Source organism: Onychostoma macrolepis, chromosome 21 (genome assembly GCF_012432095.1).
Source record: "Onychostoma macrolepis isolate SWU-2019 chromosome 21, ASM1243209v1, whole genome shotgun sequence".
Classification (NCBI taxonomy): Eukaryota; Metazoa; Chordata; class Actinopteri; order Cypriniformes; family Cyprinidae; genus Onychostoma; species Onychostoma macrolepis.
In genome coordinates, this window is record NC_081175.1 from 15,925,868 (window position 1) to 15,950,526 (window position 24,659).

General features: G+C 36.4%; 3 protein-coding genes across 6 annotated transcripts in view; 1 reads left to right on the forward strand and 2 right to left on the reverse strand.

Annotated features, from left to right (window-relative positions):
• Positions 1–1,896, reverse strand: part of myo7ab (myosin VIIAb) — a 44,833-nt gene extending 42,937 nt beyond the window's left edge. For both annotated transcript variants that reach the window (XM_058758085.1, XM_058758084.1), the window contains exons 1-2: positions 1,739–1,896; positions 1,505–1,635 (exon numbers count right to left, since the gene is read on the reverse strand). The gene's annotated coding sequence lies outside the window, so the exon portion shown is untranslated. The remainder of the gene's footprint in view (positions 1–1,504; positions 1,636–1,738) is intronic.
• Positions 1,897–2,870: 974 nt separating this feature from the next.
• capn5b (calpain 5b) overlaps positions 2,871–24,659 on the reverse strand; it is a 43,380-nt gene continuing 21,591 nt past the window's right edge. Inside the window, exons 4-13 of one of the 3 annotated variants that reach the window (XM_058758088.1) lie at positions 21,132–21,340; positions 20,835–21,027; positions 19,686–19,879; positions 15,136–15,213; positions 14,045–14,240; positions 13,603–13,725; positions 13,257–13,453; positions 11,594–11,715; positions 9,616–9,752; positions 2,871–7,242 (exon numbers count right to left, since the gene is read on the reverse strand). In XM_058758088.1, the coding sequence (XP_058614071.1) occupies positions 7,195–7,242; positions 9,616–9,752; positions 11,594–11,715; positions 13,257–13,453; positions 13,603–13,725; positions 14,045–14,240; positions 15,136–15,213; positions 19,686–19,879; positions 20,835–21,027; positions 21,132–21,340 (1,497 nt within the window). In that variant the 3' untranslated portion in view covers positions 2,871–7,194. Of the gene's footprint in view, positions 7,243–8,615; positions 9,443–9,615; positions 9,753–11,593; positions 11,716–13,256; positions 13,454–13,602; positions 13,726–14,044; positions 14,241–15,135; positions 15,214–19,685; positions 19,880–20,834; positions 21,028–21,131; positions 21,341–24,659 lie in introns of those variants that run through there. The other 2 variants (XM_058758086.1, XM_058758087.1) reach the window with 2 other exon arrangements.
• Positions 22,059–23,882, forward strand: ompb (olfactory marker protein b). The gene is made up of 2 exons (XM_058758089.1): positions 22,059–22,072; positions 23,411–23,882. Exon 2 carries the CDS (start codon positions 23,421–23,423, stop codon positions 23,880–23,882), a length of 462 nt encoding a protein of 153 aa, XP_058614072.1. The 5' UTR covers positions 22,059–22,072; positions 23,411–23,420.

Genomic DNA, 24,659 nt, shown 5'->3' on the forward strand with positions numbered 1-24,659 from the left:
AGAAGAGATTATAGATCTTAAACTGTCTGCCTTTTCTCGCCTAACTACATCTAATCTCACACTTTATGGGATCAGTTTAATGCCAGAAACACATTTTGAGGAGCACTCTGCCATAATTACATTCCACAATGCACTTGTGACTGTTACAAAGAACATTCCTCACATAGGATGCATAGAATTAATACTCTAATTAATGCTCCTGAAATCAGCGAATAGCTTAACAGTGAAACGTTGAATAACCAGTGAACGTGTTCCCTTCATATTGCTCATGCTTTTCTAGACTAATAGGTCAGATGTTTATTTGGCTCGTTTCATAAGTGGTCGTTTGCCCTTGGGCCAAGACTCACTAAAGGTCTTAAATCTTGTGCCCCTCTAAACTCTTAACTGCTTTATCCAGCACCTCAGTAAGTGCCAGAGGCAGATTAACACAGTCACATCCTCTGTGTCTGTCAGCTCAGAGTCTGTGTCAAAGCAGCAGCACGTCAAAATAATTCAATTCTCGCTTTAAGAGGTTTCTTTCCATCCACAAAACTATATAGTTTTACACTTCAAATAAATCTCGAAAAAACTTTATAAGCTTTGAAACTTTTAAAACCAAGAGGAAATTAAATAAATAAATAATGGTTATTTTTTGTCTTGTTTTCCAGTAAATATATCTAAATAGCCTTACATATACAGTATTATAATATATATCCTAACAATATAAACTTACTTGAAGCAAACTTGTGTGATATATTAAGACTATATCTCACTTTACAGGCTGTTTATTCTTATTTGCTAAATTGTAGTCATGAATAAAACTAACATGAATAATCTATTTGCCAACGGGGTAAAAATGACCTGAATTAATAAAAAATAATTAATTAATCTTACATTAATTCCAGATATTTGAATTAAAACAAAACAACAAAAAGCTAATTAAATAAGCTAATTAAAAATTTGTAAATTAAATACAAAAATACAATTTCTCTGCAAACATGTCTAATAATTATTACACAATTTGGCCTCTCCAGTAAATCCATCTAATTTTAAAGATGTTTAGATTTTTTTTACTGGAAAAATTCATCTTAAATTAATTCAAGATATTTGAATTAAAACAAAACTGCAAAAAGCTAATTAAAAAAAAATTAAGTACAATTTCTCTGAAAACATGTCTTATAATTATTACACAATTTGGCTTCTGCAGTAGATCCATCTGATTTTAAAGATATTTAGATATTTTTACTGGAAAACAAGACATAAACACTAAGAAAAAGATGTTAAGGTATCATATCAACCTTATGTTAAGGTATTTCACAACCCTAAAAACCTGTCTCTAATATCTACTGACAGTAAAATAACATTCACTCTCAGATAACTATAGGAAGGCATAAATGGTTCCTCCTGAGGCCTGGTACAGAGCGTGGCAGAGCAGAAAACAGTCAGCAGTAAGTAGCTTTCCCTAAAGCCTTAAAAGAGCATGAGGTGCTGGACGGCTAAGCCCTGAGTATGAACACTCACTTACCTCACAGTGACTCAAGTGTTTGTCTTGCGCCCCACTCTCCCTTCTTCTTCTTCTATCTCTGCACCTCTATCTGTCCGTCCTTCTGTCTCTAGTTGTTATGTATGTCCACACGTCCAGGTTCAAGAGCTGGTCTGCAGTCAGGTGATTGAAAAGTGTAAATTATATCAGAGAATAAAGTAAACTCTTCCGCAGTCACTGCAGTTGTCCTCTAACGTATGTCCAACTGTGGGCTACCTGTTGCTGTGGGATGCTGGGTAATGCAGCAGGAGAGCAGTGACAGCATTCAGCGTTGCCTTCAATGGCACTCCTGATCCAGCTTAGAGGGAGGCGGGGTTAGCAGCGGGCGGTCACTGTGGGGGAGGGAAGGGCTTGACACAAAGGTCTGCTGGTCACTTCATCTGAAGTACATAGCCGCTAGTTTCCTGTTAGTCTCTCATGCCTCAAGCTCCTCTGCAAACTGAACATGAAAAGGTCAAGCTTTTGTATCTATAAATGGATGCTGGGTGTGTCTGATTCAATGAATGTAAAATTTAAATGGATATGGCTTGAATCCAAAGTATACAACCTCCATAAATAACCAGTCAAAGTGATACAGTAAATAATACAGTGAAATCCCTCATAGTCAAAGCTACTTTAATAGTTTGAAAAACATATTTAATATTAAAGTAGCATATTGATTTTTTTTTCTGATATTTTTCTAATTAAATAGAAACAACATCAGAAACATGTTAAAAGAATCTGAGGTAAAATTAGGAGCTTCAATTTCAACTTTGAATTAAATTTGAAATAATCTATCACTTTTTTCACAAATCATTGATTTCTTGGACTCAAAACATAAAAACATTCATTACTCGCCTTCATGTTGCAATGTCAAAGCAAAACAACAGCAACAAAAACAAAGCAAAACAAAAAAGTTAAAATAATTAAACATAGTTAGGGTTATTTTAATAAAATAAAACAAAATGAAATTAGATTTGTGATTTGACCAAGTTAACTGGAATAGTGGAGCATTAGTGAGGTGAGAAAATAAAGAAAAAGTCTTTTTCACATCATCAAACAACCCGGTGCACAAAACAAAAACAAAAACAAAAACAAAAACAAAAACAAAAACAAAAACAAAAACAAAAACAAAAACAAAAACAAAAACAAAACAAAAAACAAAAAAACAAAGAAATAAAACAATAAATACATTAATTAAATATTATGTAATTTGACCAAGGTAACTAGAATAGTGGAGCATCAATGAGTTGGAAAGAAGAAAAGAAAAAAGAAAAAACTCTTTCATATCAAACATCCCGATGCGTGGAACAACTCAATGAAATACTGCAATACGATTTTTCATCTTTTATTTCAAAGTCATGCCACAAGTTGACAAAATACAAAAGAAAAAAAAAAAAGTACTTAAAATCAGTATATCAAATAACCACAGTGTAACCCAGGAGAGACTTAAACGCAAAATAAACATTTAAACAGAGATAAGATACAGAAAACCTACAATCAGTAAAGATATAGTATATATGTCTGTGTCTGTCTGTTTGTTTGTTTTTTTGAACACAAGATTCAATGGCTAGATATAAAACAGTAAACAAAGGAGTATAAAATGCTGATAAAAGATACTTGTTATAAAGATAATATCAGCTATGTTTCATAGAATGATACCATGCAAGATATTTTCTATATTTCTGTTTATGTATACATACGTCAGTTTCAAGTTCAACATCAGCAGAAAAAATACAAGAGTATCACAAGCTCATTCTCTGGACGTCTGACCCATGTCAAAAAATGACAAAGAGCGATAGGATTCACTCGCTCCACAAGCATTCACTGGTTATTAAGGCTGTACTCTATCAAGATGCCTAGAGAAAGTCCAACATGGCATGATAGCACTGGTGACGGCGTGTGTTGAAGAAAAGAGGTTCACTCAGCCAAAGTACATGCAGCAGTCAAGGCCAAAGAGCCAGTAAAATCACAGAGAGCAAATAACGGCCAGCAGAGACGCTCGGGAACGTCATTCACGTGAAAAAAATGCCAGTGATTCAGAGGACCTGAACTTGCCTCGTGACTACAAGCAGTTAAAAGTCTCTACAGACATAATACATGTTAAAATTGTGAATAAATTATGCAGTAGAATGAAACTGGGCAATCTCTGCAAATATGTTTATGTTTCCTTCATACATACGTTGCATTAGCTGCGCAAACAGTGTATAAGTTACTGTATAAATTCATACTGTGTATAAATCCTGTTTGTAAACAAACACAAACCCACATGCAATGTAAAATTACACTTGCACATGGAAACAGCATCAAGATCAACTTGACACGACATGGCAAAGGTTCCTCTATTTGATCTGAAGCATGCACAACAATCTGAGTGAACCAGGACCTTCTAACCATTTAAACGCTGTTGTTCTGTCATATGGCCAAGCTGGAAGAAAATTAAACTTGTGTCAGTAATAATTAAATAAAATGTGAACAATCAGAATACATTAGATAATAATAATAATAATAAAAAAAATGTACACCAGAACATGTTTGACATTAAAAGGCATTTGAACTTCAACAGTTCTTATTATATGCCATTGGCCACTTAATGTTATTTGGCAAAATAGACAGAAAAAAAAAAAAAAAAAAAATCACAGGAAATGCATATGGCTCCAACTGTACTGGCACATTGGCTTCTTTCACAGCATTCTCATTCAAAAAAAACAACAACAACAAAAAACTATAAATTGAAGCTTTGGATGAAACAAAGAGAAACAAAGAATGAAAGCTTTGTTGTCTTTAACCGCTAAAGAGACTTAAGGCTATTTATTAGTTTGTTTAGTCAGATTAAAAGGTATAAGGTGTGTAATTTCTGCACACATTACCTAACAGAACTGCACAAATTCCAGTACAAGGCAAGCCCCTCGTCTGCTATTGGTCAGATAAACAGATAGCCCCACCCCACACTCACGCCATTGGTTAAGCCAATGTTGCTGGTCTGATTGCTCAAACAAACAGAGCAATGTTTTGATAGCGCCACAGTCTTAGACTTCAGAGAAATAAATATATGGAACAAAAATACACATTTGAGCAAAATTGCTGCCTTATACTTAATTTGAACTCTCTGTTACTATCAGTATAACACCTCTCTTCTCAGTGAAAATTACTTTCTATTATCTAAATCAGTCAGTCATAAAGGTCAAAATGGAGATAAGTAAAATCTATTCACAGACAAGAAATTTTCTTCGCTAAATCCCCTGTTTACCCGTCATAATCTGGCCTGTGGAGGTACAAATGATGTAAAAGAATGACTGGGCTATTGTTGTGGATTTCCAATTCAATCTGGTTGTATAAAAACTGAAATGTAATGGAGCTAAAGAAAAAGCTTCATTCATCCCTGAATAAAATCAGTCTGTCTCCATGGTACCACATTTTGCCAAAGGCTAATCCATAGGGTTTGAGTGCGGTCTTGTCATCCAACATAGTTACTCTGATTGGCACAACATTTGTTCAAACCTGGTATATAACACTGTGTGGTCTCTTTATGTTGCTCTTCTTCCTACTTCACTATCTTTTCTTGCTCAACTAGGTTTGAGTGTCAATACTCATTTGGATCAGTGGCTCAACTTTAGAAACATTACAAACTTTAGAAACATTAGTTATTATAACCTAATGTTTGAGATTCTTATGCTACATTTTTGACAAAATATTAAAAATGCCAAACAGGCTCATGGTAACTCTTGTACCATTTGGCCTTCACATTTGTTTCAGACAGATTATTAAAGAAACTTTACACAAGGTAACAAAAATAATAGTTCAGAGGCAATAGAAAAATAAATTAATATGGAATGAAATGAGCAAAAATGTGTTATGAAGGAATAAATCCTCAAATATTCAGCACAACACAGTGCAGAAATCATAGTAGTGTAGCAGTCATTCAAATAAAAAAAACACATGAGTGGATGCTAAAACATATCCAACCATGATAAATGACGGATGTGGACTTGTTTCTGTTTTCCAAAACTCACTTATAGTGACTGAAAGCATAAACAAAGACATTGTAGTGCACAAAGAGTTCTGTAGCAGTCTCTGGTGGAACAGCACAACTAGCCATTGGAAAGGACACAAAGCTGGTGAAGATAGTCACCATGTGTCTGGAGTTAAAGTGTAGTTCTTCATCGTCAAGAGAAGTTGAGAGAAAAAAACGAGGGATCTTCTCTTAAGTACAGAATATCTGTTGATGCAATCGTGCAGCAGTTGTTGCGTATCTCAAACAATGGCACATGCTGTTTGGCAGGAGTCTGACTAGAAAGTCATTAAGACACAGACAAATCCTTGTTTTACAGTCTCGCAATCCTCAGAGCAAGAGTGAGGTAAACCCAGAGATATTTGTGGGTCCAAAGGCCTGCTCTTCATCCTTTGAGCACCGCTAGCACTAATAGAGTTTTCCCTTTTATTTAAACATGCATAACCTTTTAATGGTCCTTAGGTTACTTTGAGGGCTAGTGGATCACACACACTCATACACACTAGGGTGACCAGACAAATATAACAACAAAATTGGGATACATGCTTGTGAATACAGTATTAGCACATTTTGGCCTGATTTGATACTTGTTTTAACTCAAAAGGGTTTAAAAACAAATGTAAATTTAATAAACACTGTAATATAAAAAGCTTGGATATATTTTTGATCTTTCGGTCACACTACAATGAGTCGAACCTAAACGTTAACTCTCATTTTTAGCTTAAGATTTCTCTATTTAATGTTTTAAGATGACTTGTAAAAATGGCAGCCAATAAAATACTAGTATGTACTTCTAATTTTTCATAACATTTTTGTCATTTGCACAATTATGAATGTGCATGTTAGCACTTAACTTCTCGATATTGTGAGGACAATGCAGCAACTTCTATTATTGGGTCGAAGCAGTGTTGTAATTGTACTTGTTAAAACTTTTAAATATCTTTTTGGGTTTGAAAGCTGAAATAAAATAAAATGTTAAAATATTAAATGAAAAACTAAAGAATTTGAGAGAAAACAAGAAATGTTGCCTTTGTAACTGAAATAAAACGTTAAAATTGAAGCACTGAAAAAAATTAAGAACTTAAATTAAATTAAAAAAAAAAAGTAAATAATAAAATGACTTAAACTGAAATTAAAATGAAACCGAGGCTAAAGGCTATTTGAAAATATTAAAAAAAAAACTAAATAGTATAAAAATAATACTACAATAACACTGGTCAAAGGGCCACATAACCTGACTTATGGTTATATCTCCTGATATGAAAAGCTATACATTAGAAACTGGTTTCTAATGATAGAAAAAGCTGTCAAACTAAAGCTAATATTAATTATTAGGAAAAAATGTCATCCTAAATATAACTTTGTTGAGATGTATAGGACTCATCGAATCAGTACTATCTGGTCACCCAAACATACACACACACAGACACACACACACAAAAAGGTAAAATGCTTATCAAACTTCCTGGCATTTTTATAATGCCTATCCATGTATTCAGGCAAAGAATGGCATGGCAGAGAGTCCGGGTGGGCTTTTGGTACTGTGGGTCCACTGGAGTCTTCACGCTCCAGTAGGCTCTATTCCAGACTCCTGTTGCTAAGCGACATGACCTGGAGAATCCAAAGAGGTGCCCGCTGCGGCCCACCGGTCACTGAAATCTTTCAGCTAAATGAGAGCTGATCAGGTCAAGGTCTCTGTAATCAGGTGGACCTCCATGTCACTGTGCATCTGTGTGAAAGGGCACACGTGTTGACACTGACTGAATATGCGATGACTGAATGCGTGGAGGAAAGAAGGGATAGAAAGAGAGACAAGGGAAAAATCAAATTTGAATCATTTCCCAGGGCTGGGCTGCATTCAGTATTCTGGCAGACGAGACGTGGCCGATCATGTGACTAGGACTCCTAAAGGACCTACTTCTACTTTAGACCACTTCAGCTGCTCATGCAAACACAATGCATAGCCCTTTATTACAATATCAGATCACGATCGGGTGGAATTAAAATAATAATTTATCCAGAAATTAAAATTTGTCATTATTTAGCTCATTGTCATGTTGCACACTTGCTGGATTTGGATTTTGGAATCTTAATGCAGCTATTTTCCATACAACAGTCTGTCAAGCTCCAAACATCATAAAAGTGGTCCATATGACTTATTTGAAATCTTCTGAATTGAAAAGATAGCCATATCGAGCGAAACTGAAATAATTTCGTTATTCACCTATAATCTTCCACTCCAGTGAACCGTTAAATCGAGAACCACTGGAAAGTGAATGAATGAATCATGGATCAGTAGTCATTCAGTTAGAAGATTTCTGAATCAGATCAAACGGTTCACTAAAAAGAACAGGTTCAAAAGATGAACGATTCGTTCATGAATCAAAATGAACAAGTTCAACTCGCTGATTCAATCCAGTCACAGGAGTTCTCAAGATAAACGAAGATTATCACTGAATAATAATGACTTAAATTTCAGTCTATAGACATTAGTCAGACTAGACACCATATTGAATTTAACATGGATGAAAACGAGGCTGTGAGGTATATAGTCATTACAATGGCATGTATACAGGTCATTTTCACAACTCATAACTTTAAAACAGTTTTATGGAGATTTTGCCAACTGAAAGCTTTTCAGAAAGACGTTTCGTCAGCTCAACAGTCGGTATGATGTTAAACAACAGTGCAATCCATTGAACGCACTGTACCTCTATCCCTCACAACCTTGCTTTCATTCCTGTCAAAGATTAAATGTAGTGCTACTCTGACTAAGGTCTATGCCTCACATGGCTTCAAAAGATTTGAAAAATACCGTATGGACTATTTTAATTATGCTTTTAAAGGGATAATTCACCCAAGATTGAAAATTCTGTCATACTCACCCTCAAGTTGTTCCAAACCTGTGCATACTTCTGTTGAACACAAAAGAAGATATTTTGAAAACTGTTGTTAACCAAACAGTCGACGGTAGCCACTGACTTCCATACCGTGGAAAAAATACTATGGAAGTCAATGGCTACCGTTAAATGTTTGGCTATGAACATTCGTCAAAATATTTTCTTTTGTGTTTAACAGAAGAAAGTACCTTGATACAGGTTTGGAAAAACTTGAGGGTTAGGCTGATGATACACAGGGCAACATTTTGAGCAATGTTGCCATCAATGGGCAACCAGGTGAGACACAGGGCCCATGACCAATCTAATTTTGGGTTGCACTTTATTTTACAGTATGTGTACAGTGTACCTACCTAAGAAAGTACAGGTAATATAAGGTAATTACATGGGGTAGGGTTAGGTTTAGGGGTAGGTTTAGGGTTAGTAGCTAGTTATTGAAATTACTAGAATAAGTACATAGTATGTACATGAGTAACAGGACTATAAAATAAAGTGCTACCGAAATTTGTTACCCATTCTCAATGGGAAAGTGCCTAAGTAACACAAAATTGCTCAAAAAGTTGCCCCGTGTATCTTCAGCCTTAATAAATGATGACAGAATGTTCATTTTTGGGTGAACTATACCTTTAAGGGCTTTATGGATGTGGTCATTAAGATTCATTAAACTTCTGCCTCTTTGCTCCACTGAAAAAATAACAGTAAAAGGTTTGAAATGACATGACATAGTGACTTTTTTAGGGTCAACTAACCGTTCATTGAAAAAAATCATCAGTAGAAAATTATGAGGGCTAAAGGCATTGTGGGTGAACGAGGAACACAAGCAGAGAGAGTGAAGTGGCGGATGCATGATCAGATGTTAGTTAAAGTGGTGCAGGTGATCAGGCGCACAGTCAGCGTGCCTGGAAGGTTGTTGTCTTGACGACTACCCTTGTCTTTAAGGTAGACCGTGTGCTGCTCTTGGCGGTCGTTAGGGTCACTAAAGAGGGTCACCTGACCCAGGAAGGTGTCAACAATCACATTCTTATTGTAGATCTGAGTTCGTCATGGAGCAGTCAGAAAGGTTAAGCAGGAGAAATAGAGAAGAAAAACAGAAATAAGGTGAGAGGAACAGATCAGTGTACATACCAGTACAGCGAAGGAGATCTGTAGCAGTTTGTGGAAAGGACTGAAGGAGGAAGAGATGTAATTACATACTTCCAACTCACCTCGATGTGAATGCCTTCCTTTGGCTTTTTGCGGTAGAATATTCCTTTAATGTCAAAACTGGGGCAGCGTGTGTCTTTGTGCACAGGGGAGCGAACCTTCTCCCCCTCACAGGTGATGATCACATATGGGTCAGAGGCTAAAGAAAAAAGACATGAGTCAGCAACACACTTTATATGACAGCATTCGAAGCATGAATATGCTATCTCTATCACTGACACACTGCAAAAATATTTTGTTATCTAGTCAAAAAAATATTTAAACAACATTTAACAAGATATTTCTATTTGACGTAAGATTGTGATTCTTTATTCTTATGCTGACCAAGGCTGCATTTATTTGATCAAAAACACTGTAAAAACAGTAATATTGTTAAATATTATTACAATTTAAAATAACTCTTTTCCATTTTAAAATATTTGAAAATGTAATTTATTTCTGTTATGGCAAAGCTGTATTTTCAGCAGGCAGGCATTACTCAGAAAGTATTCTAATAGGCTGATTTGGTGTTCGAGAAACATTTTTTCTTTTTTAAATTATCAATATTGAAAGCATTATCAATATTTTTGTGGAAACCGAGATACATTTTTCAGAATTATTTGATGAATTGAAAGTAAAAAAAAAAAAAACAGCAGTTAAATGAAATCTTTTGTAACATTATAAATATAATTACTGCCACTTTTAATCAATAATGCACCCTTGCTGAATAAAAAAAGCCTTACTGATCCCAAACTTTTGCACAGCAGTGTGTATATATATATTTATATTTGATATATTCTCTGAAAACAATTCTAGAATAAATGTGACTTGTTCTTCAGACGATTAATGACAAAAATGCTTTTTTGTAGTACATCATAAAGAAACAAATACAATGCAAATGCATTGAAAACAGTCAAAGAGGAGATTAAAAAATAGCTCGCTCTGAACCTGAGTTCAGTTTCACCCAGTTCTCCCATCATTACTGTATGTTTACATCACCACTGTGATGACCACCTTTTTACCACTGTAGCTAAGTAACAACTCAGGTGGAGAAAACGCCAGTTTTCTCTGAACAACCAAACAAACTGAACTCTGATTTCAATCCAACAACTTTATTCAATCTCCACAACCTTCATTCACGAACCTCCGTAAAACTCCCTGCATTCATTCATTTTTTTCACTTAACATGTCATTAGAGACTCACTGTCATATCTTTGTAATTGTTGTGGATTTTGTCTTGGTAGACTATCTTTGCATGTTTTGCTATTTGTGATTTGTACACATTCTCATTATTCACTTTGGTAAGAAAGTGTCACTAAGTACATAAATGCAAATGTAGAACCCGAGTACTGAGGTGTAACAAAGGACACAAACTGACACTAGAGACACTGGAGCACTAAGTAATGCTAGTCACACCAAAACATGTATGACTTTTACTATTCAGCGCTACAAATAAACAAGATACAGTGTGGCAGATTTTGACATTTCAAAATTTAGATTAATCATATCACATGCTCACATTTCTATAAGGGGAGGGAGCTACATTTAGATGCTAGCGGCTGCTAAAAGTCAGTACCTCCAGTGCAGAAGTCAGAGCGTGTCTTGTGGGAGATCAAGTATTGTAGCTCTGTGTGCGGTCAAAAGAGATTTATATATGTAAAAGCATAAGTGGCTATAATGGCTTAAAGGAATAATTCACTCAAAAGTCATTTACTGCACTGAATGATGACAAAAAAAACCCTTCATTTTTGGGTGAACTATCTTTAAAAATGTACATGACTGCAGATTATAGAGCACTGATTTCAGGGTCTACGGGGAGAAATCAACTGCACATTGTTATTAATATAATCACATCCTGAAGAAAGAATATATTTTTTAAAAGGATAAGTCATAAATGAAACTTTTATCAAGGTAGATTAAAAATGCTGATCTTCAGCTATTGGATTTTGTCCCTCTAAACACACACTGCAATATAAATATATATAGAAATACTAGACATACCTCCATTGGCATCTTGGCCCTGCAGGCCTTCGGCACTTAACACATGCACCTGGGTGACCAGCTGAGGGTAACCGCACATCCCAGTCCAGCATGTCTGGGGAGGCTCGTCCAGAGTTAATTCTCTAAGGAAACACACGCAGGAACAATATCAGCCAGGTACCAGTGTTATTACTGTTAAACAAAATTTAAATCTAAAACAACTAAAAATCAATTTTGTTGATTTTGAACCGAAATAAAGCTAAAATGTTCAAATAAAATAATAACATTAGATGAAAAACTTAATATTGCAATTAATATGTTCTTAATAAGAAATCTTTTTTATCTAGTACAAAACTATTTTTATTTGAGAAGCAAAATTGCATGGCATAATAAGACTATTATTCTTAAAAAGACTATAAGAAGGCATTATTGTTTAAAAATTTGGGGTTGTTAAGATTTTCTTATGTTTTTGAAAGAAGTCTCCTATGCTCACCAAGGATGTATTTATTTGATCAAAAAATACAATAAAAACTGTAATCTTGTGAAATATTGCGATTTAAAATAACATGTTTCTATTTGATTATATTTAAAAATGTAATTTATTCCTGTCATGGCAAATATGAATTTTCAACCATTACATTACAGTAAAATATTAAATAAAATATCAATTTTAGAAGAAAAACATAAAAGCTTAAACTTAAAAAAATGTTTAAACTTGATCTGAAATGAATATGAAGCTAAATAGAAATTACCAAATAACTAAATTACTTGAACTAAAATCAAAATGAAAATTGAACAAAAAATAAAAACTAATTCAATTAATTGATTAATAAATACTACAATAGTATGGTAACACTTTAGATTATATTCACTATTAACAAGGACGTTTTTCCATCAATAAACTCCCAATTTGTTGCATTTTGATAGTACATAATGTAGTAGTTGTAGTAGTTATGTTTAGCTATGGGGTAGGGTTACATGATCTAGAATATAGTCATGCAGAATAAGGCATTAAAGTGCCCCTATTATGGATTTTTGAAAATTACCTTTCATGCAGTGTGTAACACAACTCTAAGTGAATGAAAACACCCTGCAAAGTTTTAAATCTGAAAGTGCACCGTGTATAAATTTATTGTCTCTCAAAAGAAAGAGTCGACTCTGAATCATTGAAACAAGTCGTTTTTAAAACGAATCCCAAGCCGTTTCATGTTGACGACAACATGAAACATTAGCATATTGCCCACCCACTTGTTGAGTGCGCAGACCTGGGAAAACATTATTTCCGCGTTGGTCTGAATGAAAGTGCAAATTCATTCTTTGCCACTAGGTGCCGTTTTTGGAGCGTTAAAAGCTCACAAACACTGCTTTAAATGAAATCGACCAATCACCGTAGATTAGCGTCACGCAAAGGAGGGGTTTGGAAAAATGAATCGTTGAGCCAATCGTTTGGGAGTCGTTGAGCAAATAAGGTAAAAACAAATGCATATTATAAGAAAATGAAAGTGTTTTTTGACCTTGCATGCATGTCAGCCTGTTGTTGGGGACTCCCAAAACCAAAATATGAACCTTTCATAACCCATAATAGGGGCACTTTAATATGTGCATTAATAATCAGCCAAAATGCTAGTAATATGCATGCTAATAAGCAACAAGTTTGGTCTATTCTTTTTGGAAGCTACTTTACTTGCAGTCTGAAGGCACATCAGTGAAGACTCTGAGCAGGAACTCTCCTTGTTGACCTGGGTCAAAGGTTGTGGGGATGATGACGTAACGTCCCTCCTTTAGCTCTTTCCTCAGAAAGACGCAGCGAGAGTTGATGTAGATTGATCCTGCGACCTTCTGCTGAGCCGAGTGCATTCTGTATTTCCTATTCAACTCCACCTGGTGGTAGAAAAGTGGCTTGATCAAGACAGGAACATCGACTAACAGGATACCATACAGTACTTATATTTTTTTAGTTCTTATATCATTGGCTTTATCTGCAGGCAGATGTGAAGGTTTGTATTGTGTTAGAATGTAATTTTTTGTACCCTATGGATGTCAAATCCAATGGCCAGGTTCTCGCCTTTGCCCTCCTTTGGAGTAGCTCTGCGTTCCTTTTGCTGCAGGCAGATCAGCACCTCGTCTTCCACTTTTCTCACATCAAAAACATACTGTGGATGGAAACATACAAAGAGTTCAGATGCAAAAGCCTCTATGTACGTCTGACGTTTTCCTTTAAAATTAGCACTTCTTTCTGGCTACTATGTATAGGTTTCTATGTAAGTACTGGTACTGCTGAATGGGTTGAGGCTGGGATTTAGTGCATTTGAAGTGAAAGTACTTGATGAACATATACTATATGTGGAGAGCATTCACTCAGTATCGTTATCTCATTTTTGACCAAGATGGCTTTTAGAGGCTTTTGCATTGGAACTCTTCATACATTAAGCGTCAAATGCCTATAGGACAAGAACATTTTGTTCCATTGACCTGTGGGTTTTGCAGAAACGTGGCTTTATGGTTAATGCAGCCTCCAGCGCGGTTGCGGAGCGGGTCATCTCTGTGGTTCCAGGAGCCCCTCATCACCTCCTCCTCCCAGGTCTTATGAATGCTCAAGTAAGATGTGTTTATCAGTCGACACAGGATCAGGTCAGTGAAGTAGTGACAGAAATCCTCAAAGTTCATCCTGGTGAAGCAGTTTACAGCCAGTGGGGGAACAGAAGTTTATGATAAATAGAGAATTTAGGTGTTTATCAGATGCATTGGGGTACAATAGTATAAAAGTATTTCGGGATAAAATCGGATTTAAACAGGGTAACAACAAACACTAAGATATTCTCAAATTTTTTTTGTTCAGTTGATCTGAAAATTTTTAACAATTTAACCCTTGAAGGTAATACTTTACAAAACCGTTAAATTTTTTAACAGTCATTGCATTATATATTATGAACAATGAGAAATATTCTTTACAGTATTTACTGTATTAATATACGTATCTTAATTTCCATATATACTAATACATTACTATCATTACAACTACATTAGTTTACAATAGTACGTTTCCTAATCGACATCAACCTAGATTTACAAATGCTGTGTAAAAAAAAAAAACATATATTTACAAATAAATTAACATTAACCTAGATTAATAAATGCAAAAAATTGTTCATTGTTAGTCCATCACATGTAATGGAGTAACTAATGTTAATGATTTTGGATTAATGTTTTAGATTAACGCAAATTGCAAATTAACTGCAAAGTGTTTAATATATAATATAATATCATATAGTATAATATAATATAATGATCAATTACCTAGATTAATAAATTGTGTAGGAAGAAATTGTTTATGCTTTAACCAATATTTTAAACAATTAAGATTAGTTATTGGATATATTAATTATTTTCATTATAATGAAAAATACACACACACACACACACACTCTCACACACACACTCACACACACACACACAGTATATGCAAAGCAGAAGTATTTTCACTAGTGGTCTCAGACTTTTGGAACCCATCTGATAAGACACTATGATCTAGACTGATCTAGAAGAGTAATAGCGAGCCTCACCAAAACTCTCCATCATCCTGAACAGTGACGCCCAGTTTCTCTCTCTCACTCTTGCTCACTTTCTTCCACTCTTCTGAGCTACAAAACAGAGCAGTGATTACTCATCGTACACCAGACTGAGAGAAATAAACATTCACACACAACACACACGACTATACTCACTGACAACAGCCTGCGTCCATAACCATCAACTAAGATTTCCTAGAATTTTGTGAAAGAAATAGAGCACTTCACCAAGTATGATATTTCTAATCAAGCCCAGAATAAATAATTCATCAAGCAGAAATATGAAGAAAGATTGCTTTCACCTCAGTAAGAGTCTTCTGGCTGGCCAGTAAATAATTCAGAGGCCAATATAACCCTGTCTGTTGTAGCACTTGAACAAAGACTGATGAGAAGTATTGTCAAGATTTTCCTCTCTGCAATTACACAGCCCCATTTTAATATTATGTTGCTGCCTGACGTGGTGGATATTTAGGGTAGGTGTCATCAAACAAGAGCACAGTCATTTAAATGAAAGGAGGTGGATGTCTCAACACCCTCAGACCTCTGTGTTTCAATCACAGCAGCTTCCTATTTTATACCAAGCCTGCCTGGCTTGATATCTCAATTTCACACCAGTCAGTGATAAGAATAGACATTTCGACTATGTGTTATTTACACTGAAATCATCTCAAGAGGAAGGAGAGAAATGGTTTTCTCTAGTCTCTGAGGATGTATAGCACTACACTGCAGGAAGCTAGAGAAGTCAAAAGGACAAATCATTTCTGTATGTGCTTTCACTCGGTGTTTGTAGAGATTATAAAGAATTGAGTGTTGGGAATATGCCCGGGCGCATGGTTCTCTTAATGAGTAATGGGTGTTTTTTGGGGCGTAATGTGCAATAAACCAATCAGAGTCTCATCTCCCATTCCCTTTAAGAGCGAGTTGCGCTGGCGCCGTGGCGGATTCGCTATTTAAACGGTGGAATTTTAAAGCGCACAGACGCATAGACATAATATACGTAGACACCTCATGACGTGCTGGAACGTAATCCAGCGTCGCCGCCATATTGGTTGGGTCTCCCCACTCTACGCTAGCACCAGAGTCAATTGGAGTCAACGGAGAGCGAGCAACTATGCCCATATTTTGTGCAGTTTACGGTTGCAATAACAGGCACAGTATTGTTACCAGATCACGTGGGATTACCTTTCACAAGTAAGAGTGAACAATAATTTTGGTTATTTTACCATTTATAATATTATGTCATCGTAACTAACGTTACTTACGTGTAACGTTATTACAGCAGGAACTGGTACTCTCTCTCATTGTCTCTTGCTGTTGTTTTTTTTTCTTCACATTTTGAAGGTTTCCCAGTGATACAGGCTTGAGGAGGCAATGGGAAGTTGCTATAAGACGGGAGGGTTTTGTTGCGACGGAGTCGTCAAAGCTCTGTAGTGAGCACTTCAAGCCTGATGATTTTGACAGGACGGGTCAGATTGTCAGGCTTAGAGATGGTAGACCCCATCTAACTGCTATCGCGCGACCCCATCTGTCTTCAACTTCCAATGTCATCTCCAAAGAGTAGGTGTATTTTTACTCTACATACTAACAGAGATGTCTATGATTACTTTTCCAGGCCTTTAAAAAAATGTACTGAGCTGGTACAGTATATATGGGAGCTTGTATGTATATGTGTTACAGAAGAGTCGTGTGTGTGTGTGTGTGAGTGTGTGTGAGTGTGTGTGTGTGAGTGTGTGTGAGTGAGAGAGAGAGAGAGAGAGAGAGAAATAAATTCAAATGAACAATCAAACTTGTTTCTTTATTAAAATATAAAATTCATTCATTTATACATTTATCAATATGCCATAGCCTACCATATGTCTTTGTTAAAGGGCATAATACAAAGTCTTTTAGCATAAAAGCACGTATTTTTCAATGTGTGACAGCGTCCTGTATCATAACTAAATCTCTGCCGTTTATAACAAACCAAACAGTGTGAATATCCGGTAAAAATTCGGGGAGTTATGATTATTGTAGTTGGGGATACACCTTCCTCAGTAGAAATAAATGCAGGGGGGGGCGCATTGGGGACCCATCCAAGATGGTGGCCGCGCTGATACGTCAGCTCCAATAGGCAGCGTCAGTCTATGAGGCATCTATGTATATTATATCTATGCACAGACGTGGCACGTCTCCAGAGAGCAAACGGATCTGCTCATGCGCAAGCAAATAGGTAAGCTAATTCTGATACACGCAATGACTATCCATTATCATGACATGTATGACATTTTTATATTTATGTAGCCTACACAATAATATTCTTTTACACTGTAATCCTTTAATTTCTAATATTTGGCATTTTTTTGTGCTGCTGCGCATCCCTGTGTGTAATAATCAAAGTGAACGCCATTGTGGACCCACCCAGAGGCGCATTTTCTACTAAGGTGCTCTTTAAATAACAAAAAAAATATTGCGCCATTGATTTTAGACCTGGTTTGAGTTGGTCTATGGCCAGTCTATTTTCAGTTTCTCAAAATAGCAACGATGCACCTGAACACACCTCTTTTTAGACCAGCATGCCCATGGATGCACAAATGGGCGCAAATGTATTTGCTATTTAAACAATGCGGTGCAGGACGGGAAAATGAGAACTGCGTCGGGCTGAAACTAGCAAAAACACTTGCGCCGCGCCTTGCGCCGGGTGTATGATGGGGCCCATTGAGTTTTAGAGCTCATTTGGGAAATTTGGGTTTGAGTCTGGCTTGGAACTAGGGCTACTTTCACACTGTCAGTCCAAATCCGATTATTGTGTATCAGATTCTAAATGACTGACTGTCCACACTGTGTATCGCAACTGTTCAGATCCGATTGGGTGTGTCCCTCTTTCGTTTTCTGGAATATTTGCATTGGGTTCTATGTCAGTGAAGTTGCATTTCTATGCCTCCACCAAAAAATGCGGCTTTATTCCATGCTGCCATCTCCACCAGTCTCAAAATTTAAAGAGGTGTGTAAACTGTGCCGACTACCAGTATATTGTTATTTTTAGCTCAACCTGCACTTCACAGCAACACAACCTTGTTTCTGCAAACACTGATTTAAATGACATTTCTGGAAATCTGATTCAGTCTGACCGCTCAAAAAAAGATTTTTTTTGCCACTTAAAACGTAAAAATGTTGTAGGAATTGTTGTAGGAAACATGTTGACAGTTGGTGCGGAAACAATGTGTTTTAGGGAAGTGCAGGTTGAAAAAATTTGTATTATAAAATCAGATTCAGGTTCACCCAAAAATAAAAATTCTGTCATTAATTACTCACCCTCATGTCGTTCCAAACCTGTAAGACCTTCATTCATCTTTGGAACACAAATTAACATATTTTTGATGAAATCCGAGAGCTTTCTGACTACCGCGTTCAAGGCCCAGAAAGGTAGTAAGGACGTCATTAAAATAGTCCATGTGACATCAGTGGTTCAACCGTAATGTTATGAAACTACGAGAATGCTTTTTGTGTGCAAAGAAACAAAAATAACGACTTAATTCAACATTTTTTTTCTCTTCCGTGTCAGTCTTCGCCACCGTTCATTGGTACTCTTATGAATGGCGGTGGAAACTGACCTGGAAGGGGAGAAATTGTTGAATAAAGTCGTTTCAATGGAACTGAAACTTGAACATGGTAGTTGCACTGCTGTCTATGGAGGGTCAGAATTTCTCTTAGATTTCATGAAAAATATTTTAATTTGTGTTCTGAAGATGAACGGAGGTCTTATGGGTTTGGAATGACATGAGGGTGAGTAATTAATGACAGAATTGAGATTTTTGGGTGAGCTACGCCTTTAATGTTTTTTTTTTTTTTTTGTGGTTTACACTTGCTAAATATGATCAGATTCCAAATGGATGTGCACAAAACTCAGATTTGGACTGACAGAGCATTAGCTCCCTTATCTCCCATCATGTCCTGTCATAAAAATGTAAAAATAATTCAGTTTCTTTCTAATTATTCACAAACCTTTTGACAGGCAACATTTTTTTTTGACTTAATATGTTTACCCGAAGTATACCATGCGATTTTCAATTAATATTTCAATCCTTTAACAACACATCTACATATTCACAGGTCTCTAATTTAGATTATTGGTCACATGACATGCAGGAAAACAAATGAAATGTTTCATGTTTTTAGTAAGGGTTTTATTTTGATTGTTTTTATTTTAAAATGATTTATTTATTTTAATTTTACATGCTCATGACCTACTTATTAGCTTTTCATCAACTCACATACCCCTGCAGTTTCCTCACAAATCCCCAGGCGTTTGCAAACCTTGTCATACACCATGCTCTAGATCAGGGGTGTCCAAATCAGATCCTGGAGGGCCACTGTACTGCAGAGTTTAGCTCCAACCCTAATTAAACACACCTGAACCAACTAATCAAGCTCTTCAGACTCATTAGAAACTTCTAGGCGAGTGTGTTGGAACTAAAATCCACAGGACTTTGGTCCTCCAGGAACAGGATTGGATACCTCTGCTATAGAGTCTGTAATACCTCCAATCCAAGAGGGGGCAGTCTCACCTATCGCTCCACGGTCCACTCCACTCCTTTTCACCCCAGGGGTTCCTCATGCGAATCATGTGTAGCTTTTCTGACTTGAAATACGCCAGAAGGCCATGTCCCAGACGGACCTTGCGAACGTCGGTCACCGCATAGGCATGGCCTTTCACTAACCCACATTCCAGTCTTGCCTCCATGTCCTCTATTCTGGTTGCCTGTATATCAAAGGTCAAATTTCAGTTAGTTTGCTGAACACCAGTTTCAAGTCTATCCAAAAGCATAATAATCGTTTGCCATGATTAGAATGCAAGCACATGCACTGTCTGTGAAGTATCGATTAAGAAAACATGGGCCATTATTTCATGGTACAGTGAAATATGGTGATATTAATCAGTAGGAGACAAGCCACGCCCATTTATCACACTCCAATGAGCAGAGGGCTTGCTGTGCAAAGCTGACAGTATGCATAGGCGTGTAGGCTCTGTGACATGAATAATTATGTCGACATAATCGAGACTAGGTTGTAAGGACGGACAGAGAGTGACTGAACTTGGACATGAAAGAACTTTGTTGAGTATCTAACAGAACATTTATAAATCAATCAAACAGTTTCTCCTCCACATTTGAACAAAAGCCCTTAAGTTATGGAGAAACTTTATAATGTTGTTTCTGTTATGATCCCCAGATAACCTGCTTACATCACAGACCTGTCTGGCACATCAGATGATTCTGTTCAAATGAATTTCTAAATGTTGTTGAACACACAATGGAGTTCTCTTAGTGGACTGAGAGGCATTTTATTTGATATTCTAGTGAAGAAGAAAAACCTCCCTGCTATGAAGATATTCAAAAACGTAGGGTTTTTTTTCCCCATGGATGAAAGGTTTCACAGACCATTGATAAGCAAGTCATACACAATCAAAGATTGCTTTGAGTCTGGGAAAGTACAGTCTTATGAAAGAAAATAAATGAAGGAAGAAAAAAATGATGGATGGCTGGATTAATAGATGGATGAGTGTCTGAATACAAATCTCGACAGACGTGAGACAAATGCTGATCAATAATATGTACAATATGTGCTTCCATAGTTTATAAACATAGGAATAAATATAAAAATAAAATGTATATAAAGTATACTGTACTAAAATAAAGTAAGAGTGTCCTTCTCACCCTGATAGAGCAGCTGATAAGGCCATCTCGATTATGGACCTTGAGCACTCTCTCAAAGAGTTGGTTTCTGGCGACTTCATCCTGAGCAAACTGGCCCTCAAGAAGGTCCATGGGTTCTGACACGCCGCCAGTAAAGTCCACCAGGGCATCGGCCGTGTTTCCACCATCCAGGGCCTCATAGCAGCCATAAACTCTTGATTGGTATAGAGAAAAAACTTAGCATCACTGTTATCACACTACTTGAATGTTAATCTCTGTATAGACCTTTTGAATTTGTCTGCTGCCTGAACTGCTTACTTGGCATAGGCTTTTTCCACAAGGGCACTCCAGAACTCGTTGCTATCATTTGAATGGCAGTACACCAGCTGGTTATCCACTGTGGGGAGACGGTCATCGATCACCACGTCCACCCATTCCCCAAACCGCCAGAAGCGGAAGTGGAATATTCCTGCATAAGCATCTGCCTTCTCCAGATCCCATTCCTGCTCCTTCCAGTCTGGGATAACCTAGAAAGAGACAAAATTGGCATGTAGTGTCCCTTTTTATATTTACAGTTTTTATTTTATTTATAATTTTAGTTAAAGTTTTTGTAATTTTGTTATGTGCATTTTTCATTTTTATTGAATTTCAGAAATGTCAGTACTTCAACTTAACCTTATTTTATTATGGTTAGTTGATAAGACAACCTTTCTCATTTTTATTTAAATGTTTGGATACACTTTACTAAAAGCCTTTATGTATAATGCATTATAAAAGTAGTTTTAATGCATTAATTATGCCTTGTAATGCACCTTATAATGCACTGTACAATCCTATGAATAATTGTAACCACAGTTAATAAATTATAACACTTATCAATTCATTGATACACAATGCAACTTAAATTGATTTGGTTATAATTTTTTACGACACGATGTAATGCATTACAAAGCACATTATGAATAATTATAATGCATTACACCCTTTAGTAACCCTTTATTATGCATTATATACAAAGGCTTTAAGTAAAGTGTTACCAAAAGTTTTTTATCTACTCTTTTAAGTTTTCTTTTAAATAAAATAATACTTATTTAATAATTTTATTAACATGATTAATGATTTTGAATAGTTTTAGTTAACAAGGACAACACACTTGACCTATTAGGCGGACAAAATTCTTGTGTTTGCATAATAACCTCTAGGTTTTTTTTCTATTAATTAAATTTACTTGTGTTTTGATCCCAAACGGATACAAGTACTGTACAAGTACTGAACAATTACTGTAAGTAATATATAAGAGTGTATGTTTTTAGCACATTTAGTCAAACTGCTGCAAATCTGTGCAGGAAAATGTCAGCTAAATATGTGACCCTGGACCACAAAGCCAGTCTTAAGTCGCTGGGGTATGTTTGTAGCTATAGCCAAAAATACATTGTATGGGTCAAAACTACAGATTTTTCTTTTATGCCAAAAATCATTAGGATATTAAGTAAAGATCATGTTCCATGAAGATATTTTGTAAATTTCCGTAAATATATAAAAACTTAATTGTTAATTAGTAATATGCATAGCCAAGAACTTCATTTTGACAACTTCAAAGGTGATTTTCTCAATATTATTATTATTATTATTTTTTGCACCCTCAGATTCCAGATTTTCAAATAGTTGTATCTCGGCAAAATATTGTCCGATCCTAAAGCATACATCAATGGAAAGCTTATTTATTCAGCTTTCAGATGATGTATAAATCTCAATTTCATAAAACTGAACCTTATGACTGGTTTTGTGGTCCAGGGTCACATATTAGTTTTGTTGACAAATAATATTTTATCACATATTTTATCACTCATTTTATTTAATTTCTCGTCATTTGTCATTTTAGTCAAATAACTAAAATTAATGACATGACAAAATACCGTCTACATTTATAGGATATTTCCATCAAAAGAAAAAATATAAACAAAAACACTATAAAAAGAGCACTAAACTAGACAAGTTTCCAATATTGTGTAATATTTCGTGGATCAGGTTTGTGTCATTGCTTATCAAACTAAAAGTTCATAAATATAGACAGATGCAGGTCAAAAAAGCAGCATTATCCTGAATGTTAAAGACTGTTGAGGGAAGGACACCAGGGTGATTTGGATGCTATATAGAACAAGTACATCTCTTTCATCCTGAGCGAGTCCTCTGGGACAGAACAGAGATTAGATTTCAAGTACACCTCTGTGGTAATTGTTCCAAGAGGAGCAGGTTCATTATCTGGGCTCAGGTACACATTGTGATGCTGTCTGCAGGTGACTTCTGTTCAGTCGTGAGTAAACTCTATCGACAGTGAAACAAACACATGTAGCAAACACAGATGTCTCGAATTCCCTCTTGGAGAGCCCAGCATTGCTGTTGCCCAGAGCAACAAACATCTAAACAGAAACCCCACCGTGAAATAAGTTGGTTTCAGAGTGCAAGGTCTCACTGTGGCACTCATACCGCAGAAGACATCAGCCGAGCAAGGAGGAGGTCACACAGTTGATAACAAGCCTAATCCGGCCAGACAAGAGAAAGAAGAAGCCCTAAGCTGTCAGGTTTCAAAACATCTTCACTGGGAACATGTCTCTTGAGCTGACGTTCAACCCTGATATACAGCTGACGGAGATGATGCGTCTGCGAGTACAGTCTCTGCAGCAGCGAGGCCAGAAACGCCAAGACGGAGAGCGTCTACTGAAGTCCAACGAGCACGTCTACTGCCTGGACTTCTCCGAACAGGCCCTGCATTTCACCCGCTGGAACATCCGCATGTCCGGACCCGGCCGCCTCAACATCATTGCCACCTCCCAGCTCTGGACGCCCGACCTGACCCACCTCATGACCCGCCAGCTCCTCGAACCGACCGGCCTCTTCTGGAAAAGCGCAGACGACGATCTCATCCAATGCTACGAGGCTGACGCTCAGGAGTTCGGCGAGAGGATAGCCGAGCTGGCCAAGGTCCGAAAGGTGATGTATTTTCTGTTCGCCTTTGAAGACGGCTTGAGTCCGGAGAACATCGAGTGCTCCATTGAGTTCCAGAAGTGAGAGAACCTGAAGGGTACGGCGGCTTTCTGTTGAGTCTACTTAACCTAGACCTAGTAGTTTAAAATTCTGTTCCTCATTTTGATGAGCTTTATCTGTCTGATTGTTCATGTTTAGCTGTTTTCGTGAGTGTGATGAGACTTTAATGGAGGTAATCCAAGATAAATCACACTAATAATTCAAGAAGATCAAAATTATTCATGAATAAAGCAAAACTTGTGCTTTTAGTGGTTGTAGTTATTAATTCTTTAAATAATTAATGTACTGGGGTGTAATGGCAGTGCCCTTGAGCAGTGGTTCTCAATCTTTTAGAGATAGATTATCAAATAATAATCAAATAATCAAAGCCAGATTCCAGTTTAAAAATAGGAATTTTACTCACAATTTCTACCTGATAAAATATTTTTTGAGCTTGGTATAAACAAAAAAATGTATATTAATAAAATGTATACAAATGCCCATGGAGTAATAACATTTTATACATTTTCATGACTTTCCAGGTCTGGAAATCACATTTTTAAAATCAGACTACCTCATATATCCAGGTATTTCTAAACTGCAGGAATCCTGGTTCTTCAAAGGGTGGGTGTTAGTTGTTTTAGCTTATATGAATGCTTGTTTTGTCTTATTTTAAGTCATCTTGAGATAACCACTGCCCTTGAGTATGTATCCATGCTGAGTGCATGTGATTGGGTGGAATAAAAGGTTGTTGCAAACGGGGCAAGGATAGCAGCACACACACCTTCATTTATCAATGCCCGACCCTGTCAGGAAAACAAA